This window comes from Scardinius erythrophthalmus, assembly GCF_964197995.2.
Source record: "Scardinius erythrophthalmus genome assembly, chromosome: 1".
Lineage (NCBI taxonomy): Eukaryota > Metazoa > Chordata > Actinopteri > Cypriniformes > Leuciscidae > Scardinius > Scardinius erythrophthalmus.
The window spans coordinates 34,823,259-34,847,021 of NC_138221.1; the positions used below are offsets into that span (position 1 = coordinate 34,823,259).

At 38.3% G+C, this 23,763-nt stretch overlaps 1 protein-coding gene across 2 annotated transcripts; it reads left to right on the forward strand.

Moving 5' to 3' along the window:
* Positions 1 to 224: 224 nt before the first annotated feature.
* mgrn1b (mahogunin, ring finger 1b) lies at positions 225 to 23,763 on the forward strand. Of its 2 annotated transcripts, XM_081363031.1 has the most exons (17): positions 225 to 812; positions 1,949 to 2,067; positions 2,226 to 2,314; positions 3,954 to 4,100; positions 5,310 to 5,427; positions 5,643 to 5,709; positions 6,594 to 6,637; positions 6,728 to 6,775; positions 6,885 to 6,953; positions 7,048 to 7,207; positions 7,941 to 8,050; positions 8,135 to 8,349; positions 17,932 to 18,043; positions 18,136 to 18,181; positions 19,607 to 19,711; positions 19,961 to 20,004; positions 20,787 to 23,612. In XM_081363031.1, exons 1-16 carry the CDS (start codon positions 725 to 727, stop codon positions 19,999 to 20,001), a joined length of 1,578 nt encoding a protein of 525 aa, XP_081219157.1. In that variant the 5' UTR covers positions 225 to 724; the 3' UTR covers positions 20,002 to 20,004; positions 20,787 to 23,612. The 2 variants fall into 2 exon arrangements, with proteins under 2 accessions (XP_081219157.1, XP_081219156.1); XM_081363030.1 differs by lacking the exon at positions 19,961 to 20,004 and having other exon boundaries at positions 20,787 to 23,763.

Here is a 23,763-nt window from a genome sequence, read left to right on the forward strand (position 1 = left end):
AATTATATTTTGACCACTGAACAATTCAGATAATAAAAATATTTGTTAATTTCTATAGATATATAAATAGATATTGCAGTTGTTTTACGGTTACCAAAAACATATGATCTTCTATGCCAGTGTGAGATAAACAAAGCTTGTGTTCTTTCGACTAGATGAAAACAGACTTCTCATGGTCAGCGAAGCTTGTGATTGGACGAGCATTCATTTCTCGTGATGAGTTCAGCCAATCACGTGGCGATACGCTACAACCATCGCGGGATCGCCTCGCAACAACGATCTCGGATTTCCTTGTGTTGTATTTTCACGAAGAAGCTGCTGTTACTTCGAGGAAACACCAAACGGTCTTTTTTCTTGCCTATCAGAATTTACCTTTGTTTGTTGATGTACCCGTTCACATCTTGTTTTATTGGGTATCCGTTCGTGACAGGCGAACTAACAAGCTAGGCGCTGTCTTGCTAGTCAGTTAGCCAAGTGTCAAGACTGATCCAGCTGACTGCACGGAACATCACATTACGACTGTACGAGACACATCTGATCCGACTCAGAAGAAAAGAAATGTCGATCAAACTCGTGTCATGTTAATTTAAACACTTCGGTCGGTTCGGAGCGGTTGCTGTTATTACGCGGCTAAGTTAGCTGGTTAGCTGACTTTAACAGCCGTGCTATTGTAGTGTACACCTTAACAACTGCCTATTTGTTCTGATCGGGCTGTGTTGGAGAAATGGGTTCAATTCTTAGTCGAAGGATCGCTGGTGTTGAGGACATCGACATCCAGGCTAATTCTGCCTACAGATATCCTCCAAAATCAGGTAAGGGTGATACAAGGTGGCGTTTATCTGCTCATGTTTTGTAAGCTCTTATCTCTGATGGATTGATACATTGAGCTCAAATTAGCGGATTTTCTTAAATATTCAAATGATAAGTTAGCCAAATCATTACTGTCAACAAACTATTTAAAGCTGCAGTCCGTAGTTTGTCGCAACCTCTTTGTCGCCATCTCTGTTCAAAATCTGCAATTGCAGTTATTCGCGGAATTATCAACTTTACGTGGGTTGTGCCTCGGCACGGCACAGCGCGGATGAATCCAGTGTTTTGAGGAGAATGTGCGGCTGTCAGTCACTGCGCCGGTGTGGACACTGTCATTCGCAATCACATATCCCACTTTTTGGAAGTATGACGACCAACATAAGAATTCTCACTGGAAAATGTCATCTGAACAACTAAGTAACATCCACTTTTGTTCTGACCAAATAAGTGAAATTTAAGGCTGATTGAATCTAACGACCGCTTATCATATCACGTCAAACCGTGCAAATTATACTTTGTTCTTAACACCAGCATTGCGTGACTACATTTAATGCCCTTCTGATATTATCCTTGTTTTCGCATGGGCCCGGTTGCCACACCGAAGTCCGAACGAAGTCTTTTGCATTTAACAACGGTTGAACCTCCAGTTGTCACTGGTTTGAACCTTTCTGGATCCGCCATCAAATTGATAAGTTTAATTATGTCAAGTGCTGTGAGAAAAGGCTATAAATCTCCACCTCCAACATCCTCACACTCATAGCCTACTAGCCGGGACACCTTCTTTATGTGTGTACAGATGTGACGTAATGACGCAAAGACATGCTCGAATTTCCCGCGGAAATCCACCAGTACCACTGGAATTAAAAACATTATTACAAGCTTACCGTTTTGAATCGAGCTAAGGCAAGCAGATAGTGTTGAACACTGGCTGGTTATGTACTTGCTCAAAAATTTATTTTGGATAATTTTTTAACCCAAAAAAGTTTCTGGAATGCAGCTTTAAATTATTTGGTCAAAAATCGTAATGATATGAGACATATCAGTACTCTCCAAAATGACAAAGGATGCCTTAATTTATGGTGTTATTCTGTTTAGTTAAAGGTGTCAGATTGGCTAATTACTATTTTCCTTTCCTAAGGAAACTATTTTGCCAGCCACTTTTTCATGGGAGGAGAGAAGTTTGACACCCCTCATCCAGAGGGTTACCTTTTCGGGGAGAACATGGATCTCAACTTTCTTGGTAACCGCCCAGTGCAGGTACAGGAAAAGCAATCCATCAGAACATCTGTTAGCTGAATATTGAATGTCTTGTTTTGCAGTGCTTCTGATCTCTTTTGTTGTAACTGTAGCATCTTATAAATATATTAATAAAATATTAATGATTTCTTTCTGTATTGTTTTGGTACCTGCCACAGTTTCCCTACGTTACTCCAGCACCCCATGAGCCAGTCAAGACTTTGAGAAGTCTTGTCAACATCAGAAAAGACTCATTACGATTGGTCAGGTACTGATTCAGGAATATGAATGACCAAATAATTGATCACCTGAGATAGGGCTGGGCGATTTAAATCGCGATATTGTTATGCGCATCTCATCAGTAAAGCCGGTTCCTTGATTAGTAGTAAATCACCATCACCTGCTTTCAGATGGAGCGGCATTTACTACAAAGAGCCGTAGTTAACTGACAAGCTGAGCCAAATCACATGAATATCGCGGACGTATCGCCAGCGATATTTAATGCGATATGGCTCAGCTTGTCAGTTAACTACGGCTCTTTGTACACAGCAAAACCTCCAGTAAATTAGCGGTGTTAAATTAACACTCCTGGGAGTGTATGAGTCCACACTCAAGAGTGTTTAAGTTAATGAGATAACTAAGTGATTAATTTAGTGATGATTGAACATTATTGAAGACACCTGATGTTAACAAGTAGAATCGCTGAAGGAGAAAATCGCAAATTGTAAGTTACCATTATTGTGATGGGTAGTTGCTTTAGTTGGGCTCTGACCCTTTTTTTATGTACTTTAGATTTTGATTGGTGGTTGTATCTGAGTTAAAACTACCCGTTGAACAAAGAATAAAAAGTGATCTGATGGTGTTGGTTATATTATGACAATCATCATTTGAACTTGATCACTGAACTCATTAAAATCCTTCTTTCTGACTTCGATTTATGTAGTTGGTTACTGCATAACTGTGAATCTGAATAAATGGCCAGAATTTTTGTTATAATATAAAGGATTTCTTAAAAGTTTAAAAAAAAAATCATTCCTTTAGGCACACACAGATGTCAAGATTCAGTCTATGCATCTCAACAATGGTGAGGAGCAGAATATTCAATGAGGAAAAGTAAATTACATAGACAATTCAGATCATAATGTATTCATACCGCAATGCATGATGGGAGCCATTAATGAGTTGTGATTGGTGGCAGCCACTGCAACATGCTTTATTATTGTCACCATAGTTGAGATTCACAGGCTGACTATTGATATCTGTGTTTTAAATGAATATGTCTGAATGTCTTTTTGATCAGAACAATGTTTATTAAATATTTTGAATTATAAGTAAAGTACTGATAATCATAGGCTGAAGAATCACTAAACTGCAGCTAATAAGTTAAACCAAACTATTTTAATATGTTTCATTTTTCAGATCACAGCATGATTATGTCAAAACATAACCAACAGTATATGATAACACTTTACTTTGTTCAGTTAATTGTTATAAAACATTAACAGCAGACAAACAACAGTAAGTATATAAGTAATTATATAATGGTCTAGAGCCCAACTAAAGCAAACACCCATCACCACAATGGTAACTTACAATTTGTGATTTTCTTCTTCAGTGATTCTGCTTGTTAACATCAGGTGTCTTCAATAATGCTCAATCATCACTAAATTAATCACTTAATTATCTCCTCAGCCCTAAATGCCGCTTCATCTGAAAGCAGGTGATGGTGATTTACTACTAATCAAGGAACCGGCTTTACTGACGAGATGCGCATAACAATATCGCGATTTAAATCGCCCAGCCCTAACCTGAGATCAAATTATCTCAGTTAGTGCTGCATATAGTGACTTTTATTCTGTTATTGATTTGATTTACGTGCTTGATTATGTAATTTTGTGTGATTATAGGTATAAAGATGATACTGATACTCCTACTGATGAAGGAGTAAAACCAAGGGCGTTATATGGAGTGGAGTTCACCTTTGACTCGGATGCACGAGTGGCCATCACCATCTACTGCCAGGCTTTTGAGGAGTTTTCCAATGGGATGGCAATGTAAGGACTTCTGTTGTACAGTTACAAATGTTTAAAGTCGCGATAAAACAGAGGTAGTGACAGATCTTTTCTTATGTATTGTGACGTACTGTATATCCGATTGGCTGTTGCTTGCAAAAGTGGAGGCAGATGAACGAGAGTTTATGGGACTAAATGATTGGAGAAGTCCTGCATACGTCACCAGAGAGAAGTCGGAAACAACAGATTAATGTTTGAGTAAACATTACAAGGTCAAAATCTTTTATTAAAAAAAGACACAAATGCATGGATGTATTGTTTACAATAAGATCTATAACATGCATTTAGAAAATAGAGAGGGTGATTTCCCATTATCCATATAAATCAGTGTTCTCGTATTAAGTAAACAATATATTCACAACCATTCTTTGATATAGTTTCTTATAAAAATGCCATTACAGTTTATTATCAGTGTTCAAGTAATTATACAATATTAAAGTTCATTTTATTTACAAGTATTTTTGTGTTAAATGGACAGTTCATTAATGACTCATCCTTATGTCATTCCAAACCCATAAGACTTTAGTTCATCTTCGAATCACAAATGAAGATATTTTTAATGAATTTTTGAGATTTCTGTCCCTCCATTGAAAGTCTATTTACCCAGAACTATGACGGTTCAAAACGTCCATAAAGAGATCATAAAATAAATCCACATGAATTATGCGGTTTAATCCAAGTCTTCTGAAGAGACACATTCATTTTATATGATGAGCAGATTTAATTTAGGCTGTTATTAACATATAAACATAGATATAAACATAGATCAGAGAACACACATAGATCACTCAAATATGGTAAACAGAAGGTTAACTCTACATGCTTGATTTATATGATCTTTTTATGAAGATTTTGAACTATTGTGAATATACTTTCAATGGAGGGACAGATATCTCTCAGATTTCATTAAACATATCTTCATTTGCAGTCTGAAGATGAATGAAAGTCTTATGGTTTTGGTGGGAGAATAAATTATGACAGAATATTCATTTTTGGGTGAACTAACCCTTTAAATGATGGTTGGAGTCACTGGATCAGTCACTGGAGCCAATTGAGCTACAGAGAAAATGCATTTAAATGTGAAAAACTTCTATAATTTTTATAATTTGAACTCTCTGAAATGGCGTTATATTAAAAAAAGTATTTTGTTGGTATATTTGTGCACTAACAGTATATATATTTGTTTTTAAGATACAGCCCCAAAACTCCTGCATTGGTCTCTGAAACTGTATATTACAAAAGAGGGGTTAGCCAGCAGTTTACCCTGCCAGCCTTCAAGATTGATTTATCTGAATGGAAGGAAGAAGATGTAAGTACCATCAGGCTAGTTTAGTGCTTTCAATCAGTCAATCTCCTCTGATGGTCAAATCCATACTGGCCTCTAAGATATTGATTTTGAACTCTTTGCATTATTAGTTTACACGCATTGAAGAACAAGATCATGCAGATCCAATAAAATGAAAGTGACTGACCTGAATGTAAAGTGTTTGACCTGACTTTTCGCTTCCTTTTTTTATTTTTTAGCTCAACTTTGATTTGGACAGAGGTGTTTTTCCCATGGTGATTCAGGCTGTGGTTGATGAAGGAGATGGTATGTTGCCATGACTTCTTTATAGTTGAAGAGTGCAAATTCAAGGATTTGCTCTTAAAGGAGAACTCCAGTCAATTTTAACATTGAGCTCATTTTTTTGTAAATTTGGAGTGCTGTCAATACAGAGAACAACGACAAAAATCGGTGTTGCCTACACCGTGTTATCCTCTTTTTAAAATTTGCACCCTGATGACTTCAATGGGGCAAGTTATAAACCTGCTTTTAGCCTCTTAACATCCTTGATGTGTCATTACAAGTGCACAGGTCATGTGAGTGATTCCTTCAGAGTGATCACGAGTGAATCTGACTGCAGTAGATGTGAAAGATATGAATAAAAGTGATGTTATTTCAGCCAGCGCACATACCTGTATTTACATCCTGTTTTCGGTCGAAGTCCAAAGTAATCGATTGTCGAGTTCACGCGCATAGGTTTAGTTATCTATGATCACGCGCGTGAACTCGACAATCGGCACATCAAGAATGTTAAGAGGCTAAAAGCAGGTTTAAAACTTGCCCATTGAAGTCAACAGGGTGCAAATTTTAAAAAGAGGATAACATGGTGTAGGCAACACCGATTTTTGTTGTTGTTCTCTGTATTGACAGCACTCCAAATTTACAAAAAAATGAGCTCAATGTCAAAATTGACCGGAGTTCTCCTTTAATATCAAAATCTCTTTGACACTACACTGCTGATACTTGTGGCTGGTTGAGACCAAAAAAGTTGAACATGGAAGATATGTGATTTAATTGCTCTACTCTATATTATTGTGCTTATAGAGATTGGTGTTCCCCAAATATTAAAAAAACAACAACCAACCAACCAGTGTGTCTGTTTAGTGCTGTCATGATGAATGTGCATTTTTAATGGTAATTGTCTGTTTCAGATTGTTTGGGTCATGCACATGTACTGCTGGCAGCATTCGAAAGAGTGAGCTGAATTTGATGTCATATTATTCATAATTTCCGAAGAGGTTGTTTGTAGTAGTTGTGTATTTATGACGTTTTTTTTAATTTACAGCATGTTGATGGCAGTTTCTCAGTGAAACCTTTGAAGCAGAAACAAATAGTGAGTCCTAAAGATGTACACTTTGTCCTGTTTTTAACATTAAGTACAAAATATAGATAGTAATGTTTATAATGCTTATGTATTTCTAAATACTTCCCTTACACTACAGGTGGATCGCGTTAGTTACTTGTTACAGGAGATTTATGGAATTGAGAACAAGAACAATCAAGAGACAAAGGTGAAAAGATGATTGTTGCTGTTCATTACATTTTCTATATATTTTTATATGTCTGTATTATTATTGAAAAATCTCATTATGATTTTCTCCCCAGCCATCTGATGATGAAAACAGTGACAACAGCAATGAGTGCGTGGTGTGTCTGTCGGATTTGCGGGACACTCTGATTTTGCCCTGTAGGCACTTGTGTCTGTGTAACTCCTGCGCTGATACTCTACGCTACCAGGCCAACAATTGCCCGATCTGTCGACTACGTATGTAACTGTTGTTAACAGTCCCACACACTGTAAAAATTAATTTGTTGGTTTAACTTAAAGTAGTTACCTGGTTGCTTTCAAATTTTGAGTTCATTGAAACTAAAAATTTTAGTTAAATTGTAACTTGGCCGATTTTCAACCCACTTTGTATTGGTACAATATAGGTAGGATATAAATGCTCAATGTTTACTTGTTCTCTGTGTTACCTAAGTTTGCTAAAGAGTATTTCCTACTAAAGCAAGGTGATTTTTGACTCTGGTCGAGCGTATTCATAGTAGACTGATGCAAGTGGCCTTTGATGGCAACAAGCCCAGTGCATTATGGGTGTTTAAGTTTCCCTGCCTATTTGGCAAAAGGGAAGACAGCAGTCTTTTTTTCTCTGTTTTCTCTAGTCAGCTCTCTACTCTAGTCTGTTTTCTCTAGTCTAGTTTTTTAATAATAAAAAAAACTTTTTAGTGTTTTAGTGAAAGCTCATTTTGCCAGCGGTGAGGTCCCCTTTTAATACAAAGAAAGAGAGAGAGAGAGTGAACAAAATCTCGTTCTTTGTATTATTAACTCAATTTTTTTTCCCAGTGAACTCCAAAATTCAACCAGGTTACTTTAAGTCTAACCAACAAATAATTTTCTACAGTGCAGTTGTGTATCATTTGAGTAACAGCCCAGAAAGCCTTCATAGATGTAATTTTTCACATATTTTGAGACTCTGAAGTAGCTTTTTGTCTTTCTCCAGCGTTTCGAGCTCTTCTTCAGATTCGAGCTGTAAGAAAGAAGCCTGGAGCGCTTTCTCCTGTTTCCTTCAGCCCAGTGCTGGCGCAGAGCATGGACCATGATGAGCACTCAGTATGTCACATATGTATCTGTTTTGTCTCTTTACAAGACAACATGGTGTAACTCTCATTCTCATTGTATTGTCCCGTCTTTCAGAGCTCAGACTCCGTTCCCCCTGGCTATGAGCCTATCTCCCTTCTGGAGGCTTTGAATGGTCTTGGTGGCGTGTCCCCCGGCATTCCGTCTGCGCCTCTGTATGACGAGATCAACTTCTCTGGGAGCCTGAGTGGAGAGAGCCGGCAGCTCAGTTCACCTGACCACTCTGGAGACAGTGGCGAACAGAAGAGCAAAGTCAGCAAGTCACCAGACAGGTAAATCTGACCCGCTGCATCTGTGGTTTATATCAGGCTTTGTTTTTGGATGCAAACAATTGGATCTAATAACATGCTAGACTATAACTTAAAGGTGCTCTAAGCGATGTCACGCGTTTTTTAGGCCAAAACATTTACATTTACATTTAGTCATTTACCAGACGCTTTTATCCAAAGTAGGGCTGCAACAAACGATTATTTTGATAATCGATTAATCTAACGATTATTAGAACGATTAATTGACTAATCATCGATTATTTCGCCGACTAATCAGTAAGTTTTGAACGATTATTCAGCTTTTTCAATTAGTTAAAACACTGAGTTATAAATATTCTAACTATAATATAAAAAAAAGAAAATCACTTCAGCTTTTGAAATGTTTTTTTTTTAATGATCTTTGAGTCAACTAAACAGGTCATTATCTTTAAGTTTTCAGATTTCTGTCCAACTCAAATCACACACAAATGCTCTAAGCATTGGTTAAATATTCTGTTCTCTTTCAATAGAAAAAAAATAATCAGCTGCATTACAGACAAACTTAAACTGCAAACAATTATTATAAGAATAATAAAAAAAAAATGACATGACAATTGAGCTGACAGAGACATTCTCATTCAGCTTTTAATTTACAGTATAAAAAAATAACTGACATGATATTCTTCATAACATCTCCTTTTGTAAGTCTTCATGAATATGGAACAAAATACAGGCAAGTGATAAGACCGTAATACCTAATAATAAAAACAGCCCTGACTCCTAAGCTCGATCAAGCTTTATTCTATGCAAAAATAAATCATCACATTACTGCAATTATATTATTATTGTTAATATTATTGCTATTATTAGTAGTATTGCATTCTCTAAAAAGAGATTTACTGCTAGTTATTTAGCTCCAGCTTGGAGAACATTCACCTCTCACCAGCTCGTCTCGTGCCTGGGTGTTTCTTCTTTAAGTGCTTTAACATGCATGTTGTGCTCCCGTGAAAAACAAGTTCCGCCTTGCATGTATTGCACACGACAGTATTCTTGGTTTGAAGTTTTGTGAAACTTTCACACACCTTGCTAGTTCGGATTCGTTTGCACTCCGTCATAATTCGCACTGTTTTCGGGTTTTCTTCTACCGCAATACCATTATAACGGCTGCATTACACTCTAGCGCTACAGCGCCGTATCGTTCAAATCGCGATATTGCAGGCCCTTACATTAGGTCACGTGAGATCAAACGACTACTCGACAACAAAGATATTTGTCGACAATTTTTTATTGTCGACAACGTCGACTAATCGTTTCAGCCCTAATCCAAAGCGACTTACAAATTAGGACTAAATTAAGCGAGTCAACATGAAGAGGCAAAAACAACAACGCAAGAAGTGCTCAAAATACGAAGTTCAGGCATTATTCAGAGTAGCATAAGCCTGATAAGAGATGTTTCAAAGGGAAAGGAATTTTTTTTTTTAAGTGATTAAGTGCTCACGGAATAGATAGGTTTTCAGCTGTCTTTTGAATGTTGTCAGGGATTCTGCATTCCGGATGAGGGTGGGGAGAGCGTTCCACCAGCATGGAACTGTGAATGAGAATGTTCTGGAAAGTGATTTTGTGGCTTTCTGTGATGGAACCACGAGACGTCGCTCTTTGACCGATCGTAGGCTTCTGGTAGGGATGTAGACTCGTAGGAGTGAGTGAAAGTAGGAGGGAGCTGAGCCTGTGATAGATCTGTAAGCAAGCGTCAATGCCTTGAACTTGATGCGAGCAGCGAGAGGTAGCCAGTGCAGAGAGATGAACAGAGGAGTGACGTGTGCCCTCTTGGGCTCGTTGAAGACAAGACGAGCTGCAGCATTCTGGATCATCTGTAGGGGTTTGGTTGCACATGCTGGAAGTCTGGCCAGAAGTGCATTGCAGTAGTCCAGCCTAGAAATGACCAGGGCCTGGACGAGAAGTTGTGTTGCATGCTCAGTTAGAAAAGGCCTAATCTTCCTGATGTTGTGCAGTGCAAACCTGCATGATCGAGCTGTCTTTGAAATGTGATCTGTGAAGGTCAGCTGGTCATCAAACGTTACTCCACGATTTCTGACCGACCTTGATGGGGTGATTGATGATGAATCTAGCTGGATAGTGAAGTCGTGCTGTAGAGACGGATTGGCAGGGAGGACGAGAAGCTCAGTCTTTGCCAGGTTGAGCTGCAGGTGATGTTCCTTCATCCATGTCGAGATATCCGCCAGACAGCTTGGGATCCGTGCAGCTACTGTGGAATCATCTAGTTGAAACGAGAGGAAGAGCTGTGTGTCATCAGCATAGCAGTGGTAGGAGAAGCCGTGTGCCTGTATGATGTGTCCCAGTGATGTGGTGTAGATGGAGAAGAGGAGGGGACCAAGAACTGAACCCTGGGGAACCCCTGTGGTCAGCTGATGTGCTCCGGATACCTCGCCTCTCCATGCGACCTTGAAGGACCTACCTGTGAGATAGGACTCAAACCAGTGGAGTGAAGTTCCTGTGATGCCCAGTGATGAGAGGCTGGACATAAGGATCTGATGATTCACAGTGTCGAAGGCAGCAGACAGATCCAGGAGAATGAGGACTGAAGATTTGGAAGCAGCTTTTGCGATCCGTAGGGCTTCTGTGACCGACAGTAATGCAGTCTCAGTTGAATGGCCTTTCTTGAAGCCGGATTGGTTGACATCCAGCTGGTTGTTAAGAGACAAGAAGGATGTTACTTGGTTGAAAACAGGTCTTTCAAGTGTCTTCGCAATGAATGGTAGGAGAGAGATAGGTCTGTAATTCTCTACAAATTATGTGTTTAGCGTTGGTTTTTTAAGCAGTGGAGTAACCCGAGCCTGCTTAAATGCTGTGGGGAAAGTGCCAGTATGGAGGGATGAGTTGATGATGTGTGTGAGTGATGGTAGAAGTGTGGGAGAGATGGCTTGTAGAAGGTGTGAGGGGATGGGGTCTAGAGGGCAGGTGGTAGGGTGACTGGAGAGGAGAAGTGTAGATACTTCTTCCTCGGTTAGCGGAGAAAAGGAGGACAGAGGGATATTGGTTGTGGAAGGGGTCGGTCTGGGTTCCTGTGTGTGTGGTGCTGAGAACTGACTGCTGATAGTTGTTTTGTTGGTGAAGAAGTTTGCAAAATCGTCAGCAGTTAAGGAGGAGGCGGGTGGTGGTGGAAGTGGACAGAGGAGAGAGTTGAATGTCTTGAAGAGTAATCGTGTGTTGGAGGAGCTGTTGATCTTGTTGTGGAAGTATGAAGATTTTGCAGCATGAACATCAACAGAAAAGGAAGAGAGGAGAGATTGATACATACTCAAGTCAGATGCGTCTTTTGATTTGTTCCATTTCCTCTCCGCTGCCCTGAGTTCGGTCCGGTGTTCACGAAGAACCTCAGACAACCAGGGGTTGGAGGGAGTAGCGCGTGCTGGCCTGGAGGAGAGAGGGCAGATAATGTCTAGAGAAGAGGTTAGAGTGGAGCATAAGGTGTCCGTTGCGGTATTCACATCCAGAGATGAGAATTGTGAGGGTGGGGGAAGAGAAGATGACACAGCATAGGAAAGATGGGAGGGAGAAAGTGAGCGCAGGTTTCGCCTTAAAGTGACTGGTGGTGGGGTTGGGGGTGCAGGGATAGAGAGTTGTAGACTGAAAGTAATGAGGAAATGATCTGAAACATGGAGGGGTCTCACCAAAATGTTCTCTGTGGTGCAGTTGCGTGTGTAAACCAGGTCCAGTTGGTTGCCTGATTTGTGAGTACCTGAGGTGATGAGTCGTTTGAGATCGAAAGAGGCTAGGAGAGAGATGAAGTCTGTTGCATGCGGCTTATCGAGATGGATGTTGAAGTCACCGAAGACTAGAAGTGGGGTGCCGTCTTCAGGGAAAGTGGACAGCAGCACATCCAGCTCGTCTACAAAGTTACCCAGTTGACCTGGGGGGCGATAAATGACTACAATATGGATCTTAATGGGAGTTGTAAGTGTAGTAGCATGATATTCAAATGAGTTGTTGTTGCATAGAGAAGAGAGCGTGGAGTATTTGCAATTGTTAGAAACGAGAAGCCCTGTACCCCCACCTCTCCCAGACTGGCGAGGGGAGTGAGAGAAGGAGAAATTGCTAGAGAGAGCAGCGGGGGTTGCTGAGTCTTCTGGACGAATCCAGGTCTCAGTCAAGCCCAAGATACTAAGAGTAGAATGAAATGCAAAGGCTGGAATGAAGTTAGCTTTATTGACTGCTGACTGACAATTCCATAGACCCACGGAAAGAGAGAGAGGAGTATGTGAGGATGAGAGAATGGGGCGCAGATTGGCAGTTAGCGCTGCCTTTTGCGCGTGATGAAAGGGCGTTGCCGAGAGATAACAGGAATGTATTGAAAGCACATGTTGATTAAGGTGAATAATAAGATAAGAAGAGGGAAAAGGAGATTACTTAAGTTAAGTAAGTTAAATATATATATATATATATATATATATATATATATAAATAAATATATATATTTTTATTGACAAGTGCACATTCCCATTGCCAACACTTAGTGTCAGATAACTTAAAGACTTTGCCATTGCTACACTTTCTATGCTATGACTTCTCCACAGACTTTTTGTTGCAAATTTTGCTCACACACAAACCTGGAACTGGACAAACACACACACACACAAACTCACAAACTTACTGACACACTCAAACACAGGCTCACACACTCAAACACAGGCTCACACACACTCACACATTCAAAAAGACTCACACACACAGATTCAAACAGACACACACTCAGACCCAAACACAGACTCAGACACACAGGCTCACACACACACACCAAACTGGACCTGGAGGTGGACACACACAGACTCAGACACACACACACGCACACCTGGAGATTGAGGTGGACAAAAACCAACACACACCAACCTGAACCTGGAGATAATAATAATATAATGTCTAGTCTGGTGGCTGTGATATGAACCTACCAACGTCCGTTGCAATGATTTTTTGAAAGACTGATCGCGAGAGGAACAAATGACGTTTTAGTCGCATAACATCGGTTAATGGAAACGCCGTCCTTTCGCAATAGTTGTAACGGATATTTAGAAAAAAAAATCGCAAAAGTTTTGCGCGAATCTGTAATGAAACGCGACAGCGCTTAACATCTAGACAACTTCTCAGAGTTATGTGGAGCAACAGCGTTCATTATACTAACCATTCAACTCCGGATTGATTCTGGAATCTTCGCTGGGGGAATAAGCATTAAGCACCGGCAACAATCCGCCCTCTACATGCTCATGTTTTGATTCGGACCGTGCGGTAAGAGAAGGAGGGGCTAGTCGTGCTTCCATTGTCAGTTTGTGAGAGAGAGGGGGAGCAAGCAGCGCGAATAAAATACAATTTTACCCATATTAAATAGTTAAAAAATCTGAATCAATCCGTGGCGGGCCGCCACAAATTAATGAATGTATGGGAAACCCTGTAGTGTATATTTGACAACAAATTGTCATGTGAACATCAAAGTCAAGTTCACTACACTTACGAATTCGCATTTTCAAAGATTTTAGCCTAATACGTTATTTAGAAAGAGAATATCGCTTCGCTGTTGAGACTGCCATATGTCCAAACTTCCTGTTTTATTTGGAAACAGGAAACGCGTTAACACAGGAAAGAAAACAGCACTTGTCAAACTATTTCATGGCATTTTTAACACTTAATAATAAAAATAATATAATGCTTTTGGCTTATCTCAAGTGAGACATTTTAAATGTATGCTGCTCATAAGAAATCACTGCCACTCCTGACTGTAATAATAATGGCTGGCTAATGGCCAGTCAAGAGTGGAACTTCCTGTTTTGGCCTGTCTACATGTCACAGCGAGAGGTCTTGACCTTCACTTTTCCATTCACCATACATCATTTGCCCTTTTCTATCCATCCTGTTCACATTGTTGTGAATGTGATTTGGAAAAAATTCTCAGTGTCTCAGGAAGCATGCATTTGTTGACTCATTCCAGCTTTCAGATAATTATGTTGAGACTTCTAACACAAATAACACTGAGAGGCTTGATTACTTGACGACAGCATTTGTTTTGTTTTTTTTTCCCCTTCCTGGCATTCTTTGGTTTGTGTTAACAACATGTCATCATGCAAATATTGATATCATTCAATATTTCTAATTGTGAGAATTAATGTGCAAAATAAACTTAGTAGGGCAATATGAACTGACAGCTCTCATTTAAACAGAGAGAGTTGATATTTATAGACAAAAAAACACTATATTACCACTAAATATTCACTATTTACAACACTATATTAAAGTTGGCATGGAACGGAAATTGTAAAAGTCTCTTCTGGATGGTTGTGTTTTGCTATCGGTGGATCTATATATATATATATACATATACACACACACACAATACCGGTCAGATTTTTTATCTTTTTAAAAGAAGTATCTTCTGCTCACCAAAGCTGCATTTATTTGATTAAAATACAAACAAAAAATGTCATATTGTGAAATATTATTCCAATTTATACTACAGGGCCGTTGAATGCTTGAATCTGATTGGTTGACGAACGTTCTAAGGTGTGCATTATTTTCAGGGAAACGCACAGCTAAAGTAGTTCCAGGCAGGTCTTGACCGCATTACAGTTCCATATCACTTCGCGTAGTTAACGGTAATAACGGAAAATAGGATACAATTCATAACAAGAAAAAAAAACATTTAGCCGCATGCGCTTGATCTGGAATTTTCAATGTCTAGCTTCACAATCATCACAATCAATGGAAACATGCAGTTTAATTTTAATAAATTAAGTAGTCCTGTCTATATTATAATCAATAGAAAATTAATCTGAATATAGGCTAAATAAATGGATAGTCCTGCAGTACGGATTTTTATTGCAGATAATAATAAATAAATAATTATTTATAGGCCCACGTGTTAAAAGGGCTTTGTGTTTCATTTATTTGGCTATAGTCTACTGTCACCTGTCAATAAAAAAAAAAAAAAAAGAATGAACGAATGAATCAAAACGAATTAAATTAATAAGTAAATATTAATACTGACGCACATGCTTTTTTGTCTCATTATTGCACCATCTCTCTCTAATAACTGCATTAATAACTGCATAAAGCCGGGGACACACTTTAAGGCCGGTTATGAATGCAATTTGATACTTATGACTGATAATGCCCAAACGCGCGTTCAGTCTGTGTTCAAGTCGGTGTTTAAAATCTGCTGCAGTCGATGAAAACAGTCAGAGAATGTGTCAGCTAGTCGTGTGTCCCCAGCATTAGTCTGCTATCAGTGGCTCAAACCTCCGTTACTAACTCTAAAATGACGTTTTGGAATTAGCAACGGAGGCATGGGATTATGCCTAATAAATTAGTCCTACATACAAGAGCGTTTTAATGACAAAAACTTTACAAACGTCTTGAAATACATAATCTGAACAATGTTTCGAGGTGTGGTAACTGTAGTATAAGCGGAATAATTGACTTCAGGCCGTTGAATTATTAGAAAAATAATGCACACCCGAGGTGAACGGCCACTCCGCTTCGCGTCGTGACCGCATTACCACCTCGGGTGTGCATTATTTTTCTAATAATTCAACGGCCTGTCGTCAATTATTCCTTACTTAAAACTTATTCCAATTTTTCTATGTGAATATACAGTAAAGTGTAATTTATTCCTGTGATCAAAGCTGAATTTTCAGCATCATTACTCCAGTCTTCAGTGTCACATGATCCTTCAGAAATCATTCAGATATGATGATTTGATGCTCAAGAAACATTTATGATTATTATCAATGTTGAAAACAGTTTTTTACATTTTTATTTCAGGATTCTTTGATGAATAGAAAGTTTATAGAAGAACAGCATTTATCTGAAATCTAAAGCTTTTGTAACATTAAACACTACCCTTCAAAAGTTTGGGGTCAGTAAGAATTTTATTTTTATTTTTGGGGGAAATAAATAAAATAAATCAATAATTTTATTAATCAAGGATGAGTTAAACTGATCAAAAGTTACAGTAAATACATTTATAATGTTAGAAAATAATGCTGTTCTTTTGAACTTTCTATTCATCAAAGAATTTTGAAAAAAAAATGTACACAACTGATTTCAACATTGATAATAATAATGAATGTTTTTTGAGCAGCAAATCATCATATCAGAATGATTTCTGAAGGATCATGTGACACTGAAGACTGGAGTAATGATGCTGAAAATACAGCTTTGATCACAGGAATAAATGACATTTTAAAATATATTAAAATAGAAAACAGTCATTTTAAATTGTCATAATATTTCACAATATGACTGTTTTTTTTTATTTATTGTTTTTTATCAAATAAATGCAGCCTTGGTGAGAAGAGACTTCTTTTAAAAACATAAAAAATCTTATTCGCGTCAGGGTCTTGAATCAGCCTGAAGGGGTTGTATTCGCTATAACAACCGCCTCACTCTACATTATCCCTCTTATTACATGGCTACCTACCAAATAAATCAATAATTTGACACAAAATATTGATTTAAAAAGGAGTTTATTGATTTAAAAACGATTGTATTGCTTCCGCTAAAGAAAATAGTCCGTTCCGTCTCTACGGTTAGAATCCTGCGTCCATAGCAACGCTCTGTTTTTCATGGCAACGGTGTGTTATACTTAGCAGCGATATGTTTTTCATGGCAACGGTGTGTTATACTTAGCAGCGATCTGTATCAAGAAATAACAGACCGCTTTCTACATTAGAATTCAACCAAGCCATGTAATAAATATATATATATCTTAAGATCGGACGAAACATTGCAAGTATTCGCATTTTGCGCTCGTGGATCAAAACCACGTTGTAAGTACTGCTTAAAAATGGCAAAAGAAGAAACAGGAGCAAGAGACAAAAAATAGAGAGTAGGCAATTTGTTGAAAACTGCATTTAAACTCAAACAGGCTGTTCATCAGCTGATCAAAAGTTTAAGACCATAGCCGTAAAAAGGTCAAATCTGCACAAAAATATGGCTTTAATGTCATTGTTCTTCAGGCAATCACACTGTCATGATCTCCTGATGGCAAAGGCAGAAAGGCTTGCTGAAAAGGAAACTCCGCCTGCCACTTCACCTCCGCCAAATGCTTCCGCCCAAAAATTGTTTATATAATATTTTTTTTGTATTATTATTGTTAGTGGCAATAGTGTATTAGTGTATTGTTTTCTATTATAATATTTATAATAATAAAAATAATTATTTACATTTATCAGAGAGGGGCACAATACATTTTGAGACACAGACACAGACACTCACTGGTAAGTGTCCACATTTTTTGAGAGCATGAACTGCTACTTTCCACCATAACAGCAGATCCTCATCCTGTGGGATGCGTGACACTTGACTAGGCAGAACCAAATCTACCAATAATGTTATAAACATTTCCGTACTTAAATCACACCAGCTTCACGTATCCACAGCGCCACCTAGTGCATTCAGTAGTGTGTTTAGGTGAGAAATGGGAAAGATGTTTCATGGTTCCCCTACTCTAAGGTACAAATAGCGAATATGATTTGTACTAATAGTAGTTGGCGTGTTACCCGTGCACATCAATAGTTTTGACAGTTTGTGTGTTTGCAGCACTCTACGCTCTCCATCATCACCGATCCAGGAGGAGGATGAAGAAAAACTGTCTGAGATGTCTGATGCACAAGCTCACATGCTGCTGTCCAGCAGTCCCGCCCCCACTGAGGTCAGCAGCACAGCACGTACGACACCTTCCACACGGCCTGCCTGATGATGGGTCTGAGATTCTGATGTTCTGCACTGTCTTTGTATTCTCAGGGTACGGCTGGGGAGGACGCCCCCGATTCACTGTCTCCTGAAGATGGTGAGTAACTCCACTCTTATCACTCTCTGATTGGAAATGGCAAAATAATACAAATGCTTTATTGCCTCATGTCTATCATATTATGTAAGGGCTTTATATCACAATAATGTAGTTTTAAATGAATGTAATTTTTTTTCTCAGTAAATATTGATGAAAATGTGATTAATTGGATTTAATTTGAGTGATTAATAACAAATAATTATTTTTTTTATAGATTTAAATCTATTGACAGCGCTAGCTGAAAGTATTGAACCTGGTGGGACTCATGATAGGGGCATGTTCAGATGCACCAAGTCATGTTGTTTGCCACTGTGGCTACATATTTTGGATGGCCATCTTTAAATATCTACACAAAGGCCATACATATGTATATTGTATGTATACACTCCCACTTTATTAGCTTGTATTTTAGAACATTTGATGATTATCTAATCAAAATAACAAAATAAAATAACACATTGCTTTTTAGTTCATGAGGCACTACTTATGTTAGCGTCCTCTCAGCCTTGACGGAAATCATGCTGCAGTTCTTTACTAATGCAGCATCTAGTCAACAAATGAATTACTTTATAATAAGATGAAAACATGTACTGTATTGTAGTGTACTGTATACTTACCTTTTCGCTGTCTGTTTAAAACTTTTAAATCCATTTCTGAAGTGTCCCTCTCAGTGCAGCGTGTCAAAACAAACACCACAAGCCGTCAGTAGCCGCGTTTCCATTACCCTTTAAATTGCGCAAATTGAAATTGAAAATTGAAAATGCGCTCAATGGAAACACGTCAATTTCGCAAAAACTCCTATTTATCGCAAAAAAAGTTTAGGTTTTACAGGCAATTCGAAAAAGAAATATTTCGCAAAACTGCAATGGAAACAGTTTTTACGCATTTAAACCTACCAACGCCCGTTGGCATGATTTTTGGAATGACTTATCGCGAGAGGAAAAAAAGACGTTTTAGTCGCATAACATCAGTTAATGAAAACGCTTTCATTTCACAATAGTTTTTATCAATATTTAGAAAAAAATCGCAAAAGTTTTGCGCACTTCTGTAATGGAAACGCACCTACTGATTATTTCGCCTCTAGAGGTCGCTCTCATACTGTATATAATGTCAGCAGACTCTAATGGACGGTATGGATTTTTGCAGATAACGGATTGTTCTAGCGATCAATCGGTGGACCTCTGATTAAAATTGACTGTAAAGACATTTTTATTCATTTATTGTATTTTTCCATGAAATTTCTTTAGGAAAAAATCTAACTGACCCCAAATTTTTGAAGGGCTGCATATATATTATTACAAATATTTTGAAAACAAGTGGGTGAACATGTATTCATTAATATCATAGACAGACATTTTTACTAACAATGGAAGAAGCTTTTGAGCAATTACAGCTTTTATTTCTGTTATTTGTGCATCTATGCAGAGGATGGACTGAATCTGGAGGAAGAGGCCATGAATGACTGTAGCAGCGAGCACAGCAGCTTTACCAAAACTGATAGTGACCCACCTGGAGACCTGTCCCTCCCTGGTGAGTGCATCTGGACACAAGAGCCCACTCTGCATGCTTTGAGTGTGTGGTTCACAGAAACGCTATAGCCTCGAGTGTGCGTGCACTCATCGAACAACACTGTTCGTTCTTACTCTTTTTTTTTTTTCAAGTCGTCAAACGCTCTATTTCTGGCTCTCAGTCATTCAGCTTATCTAACCTGTGTGCCCTTTATTCCTCGACTTCCTTCCCCTGCCTTCCTGCCTGCTCTCGTGGTCTTGCTCTGGGCAGCTCTAGGTCCTGATTCCTGCTCTATTGGTATGGAAGAGTAACTGGTATGTAGGCTTCTGTGTTCTTCTCTCAGCCGTTCCTTCATGTTCTTGTTCTCAGTGCCATGCAAACCTATGCAGCACAAAAGGTTTCTCAGTTTTACTGGTTTAATTGATCATCAGATTGTTGCTCATTACAATTTACATTTTTATTAAACTTCGGCATGTTATTTAACGTTTAGATATTAGTGAAGAACAGTGGTTCCCAACCCTGGTCCCGGGGTACACCAGCACAGCAGATTTTTGGGGCTGTTTTATACGACACCATTTTCAACTAAAAACGGAAACTACTTTTGTGTTTTGGCCGTTCATTTACACGACAGCGGCGTTTTGGGGGCCTGAAAAAGTGCAAAGTGCAAGTTTTTGAAAACGATACGGTTATTGTCTCCGTGTAAACTGCAAAAATGTGGATTTGTGAAAACGTTGGCGTTAAGCGCATGCGTGTTATGTGTTCAGTCTATAGGCGCGTAGTGTTTCTTTTCAAAGAGACATCGCCAACTACTGGCCTGGCAGCGTAATACAACGTTTTTAGCCGTTTTCGCGGATCCGTATTTAGTTTAACATGTTAACATACCTTTAGATGTCTCTAATCAAACACACTCGATTCAAACCAACAGCTCATTAGTAAAGACTCACAAGACCTCAGATGGGTGTGTCAGATAAGAGAGACATCCACAATGTGCAGTGTTGGTGTTCAGTACTCCAGGATCAGGGTTGGGAACCACTGGTGTAGAGTACTTTTTTTTTCCCTTCTTTTTTTTTAACTGCAGTGTCTGTCGTTTGTGTAGGATTGTCTGGCTCAACTGAAAGTCTGAACACTCAGAGTACCTGCTGTTCCAGCCAGCCGCTCCTCGGTCCCTCAAGCCATTTTCACATGGACGATGAAGAACTGGATTTTTAACCATGCAGGCCCATCTCCTCTGCAGTCTATGTACAGCCCGACATGAACTTCACTTCAATGTTCCCACATTGAAGTTTGATGCAGTCCCATTCCAGTATCCAACTTTAAATGAGACTCAGCCCTTTTTTTTTGGAATATAACTGGCTGAGGCTGATAACCTTTTTCATTGTGATTGATTTTTAGGGCTCTTAATTCACACCGAAGTGTTCGCCCTCACGTTATTGCATGTATTATGCCTTACTTTCTTCCATAATTCCACAAGGAGAAGTTAGGCAGAATGTCCAAACTTCTCTTATCCATCATTTGAAGGGGGATGGTGTTTTGTACTACTTGATAAGCTCCAAAAAGCAATGTTAAATAAAATATCATTAGTCATATCAAGTCTTCTGAAGCCATATGATTTGTGTGATAAAGAGACTCTAAACCATCTAATAATATTCCCTCCAATTTAAAAAAAAAAATCCTCCATGGACTACTTATCAAACTTTTGGAGCTTCACCATCCATCTTTTAATGGCAAAAGACATAATACTGGGTTAGAATGACATGAGGGTGAATAAATGATAATTTTCTTTGGTATATATGTTGGTTAAAGGTGTAATTCATGCTGATTTGTGTATACACTCTTAAAAATAAAGGCTCTTTATTGGCATCTAAGGTTCCATTTAAGAACCTTCACGAGCGTGTTCACACTTGGTTCAATTAAAACAAAGTCATGTGCGATTGCACTGTTAGTACGGTTCATTTGATTGAGTGTGAACGCTGCCGTCTGAATCCTGGTTCAAGTAGACCGAGACCCCTGAAAAGATGGGTCTCGGTCCACGTCTAAAGGAAATGAGCGCGACACGGACCAAAGACATGTAAACAAACCCAAAACGGGACATGATGTCACGTGATTCGACCCTAAAAAGGACAGATCAAGCATACCTGTTTTTTTCTCATCATATAGTCACAGTGTTGCCCATCACAGGATCAGAAAGCGTCTCCTCACAGCCGATCTTCATTTTTTGTGTGTGACAGAGCGATTCCAGCCACTATTCTGACTCCTTTACTCATTTTATAAACTCTTCACGAGTTCTCAGCTGGTCGAAATACCATCATATGTAGGTTACGCACATACAACGAGCGCATTTAGCCTAGCACACGTTGGTTTGGATATTCAGTAAGTTCCGTCGCGAAATAAATGCAATAAAAGCCGACCAATCAGGTTTTGAACGTATCCCTATGCCTTTAGGTGGGGTATGTTTAGGTCTGGTGTTAAAATGCCAATGTGAACCATAAATGGTTTTTATGTTGTTGTTGTTTTTGGTCCGGACCAAACAAACCAAGAGAACTGAACTGCAAGTGTGAACACACCCTAACATCCAGAAATCTTTCCATTGCACAAAAGGTTCTTTAGGTTTTTAAAACGTTCTTCACGTTAGGAAAAAATAAATCTTATTTTAAGAACTGATCACTGAAAGATTCTTTTAGGAAACAAAAATGGTTCGTTCTTTCTATTGCATCGTTGCACACCCCCCTTTGGAGCCTTTCTTTTTAAGAGTGTAGTTAAGGAGGTTGAGGGAGAAGAACGCCATCTCAGTGCTCAGTATAGAGCTTTGATCTGGACCATATTATAACATTATTGACACACAGCAGCTTGTTATGGTTAATAGACAAAGCACATTTCAGTAAAACTCACTTCAGGATATCTGTATGACTAAACATAAAAGTGTTTACTCGATAAATGATCGCATTAAACTCACTAGTAAATAATACAGAAATATAACTGTGCAGTTGAAATGGTTTTAGTAAGTACTTCAATGTCCTGAACTTATTTTTTGTGTGCCGACTGAAGACAAGCAGTAAAAAAAAGCACCTCAGAATATATATATTCATGATTCCAAATGTAATATTTATAGTGATCAAATAATGTTAAAAATGGTTGACTTCTTGTCAGTTTAATGACAAAAATATTGTGTGGTCTAACAGTGCTTTAAATGTGCTCGCTTGTTTAGCTATTTATGCTCTTTAAGGACTAAAAAAAGCCATGCTGGACTCTGTTTACCTCTTTATTTGCTTTCTAAATATTGTAATATGATCTTTAAATACTTCAACATGTGAAGGCATTCCTTTCACGTGTCAGTTCAAATGTTAGCTTTGTGAATATTTGACATGTTGTATTTCTAAGAAAGGAAAGAACAGCTAAATGAACAAGTCACAAGAAGCATTAAATCTCATTGTTCTCCTCAAACATGCAGATATGCCGTGTCTTGTAGCATTATGCAGAGGTTTACGTGCCTTTAAAAAACAAAGCAAGTGTTGCTACAGCTTTTATCCATAGCTGTGCTGTATATCTTTAAAGCTGTAACCTTTAGCCTTGATTTACATCTATGTATTACATGTGTGGCTACTTATTTGTAATGTCCATTTTGAAGAGCAGATGATTTTAAATTGATATTAAGTACGTAACATTGCTTATATTGACATGAATACAAATAAACTTTGTAATGCTGCGATAGGCCTACATGATTTTTCATTATATCGGGATCAATATTTTATCTGTTAATACTGATTAAGCTGCCCTGTACATGTATTTTCAACAAATAATAATAATGGTGTTAAGTTAATTTCTTTAAGCTCTGCATGATATGTAAGATTAATCACTGCTCTGGAATATGCATATTATTTTATTTCCTCAGATAATGTGCCATTTCAATTAAATATTCCACTGTGCCTTCTTGTTCCTCACTTGTGAGAAGTGCATTTAAAGCATTATGAAAGTAATATACTTTAAGACTTTATATTTCATACATAATTGTGTGTATTTAATGTATTATGGAACTGTTGTATTCCGTATTCTAAATGTAAACGTTTTAACCTTTG

Coding starts and splice junctions, on each gene's coding strand:
- mgrn1b (XM_081363030.1), top strand. CDS start 725: ATGGGTTCAATTCTTAGTCGAAGGATCGCTGGTGTTGAGGACATCGAC. Junction 2,068..2,225: donor TTGGTAACCGCCCAGTGCAG/GTACAGGAAAAG, acceptor TACCTGCCACAG/TTTCCCTACGTTACTCCAGC. Junction 5,428..5,642: donor CTGAATGGAAGGAAGAAGAT/GTAAGTACCATC, acceptor TTTATTTTTTAG/CTCAACTTTGATTTGGACAG.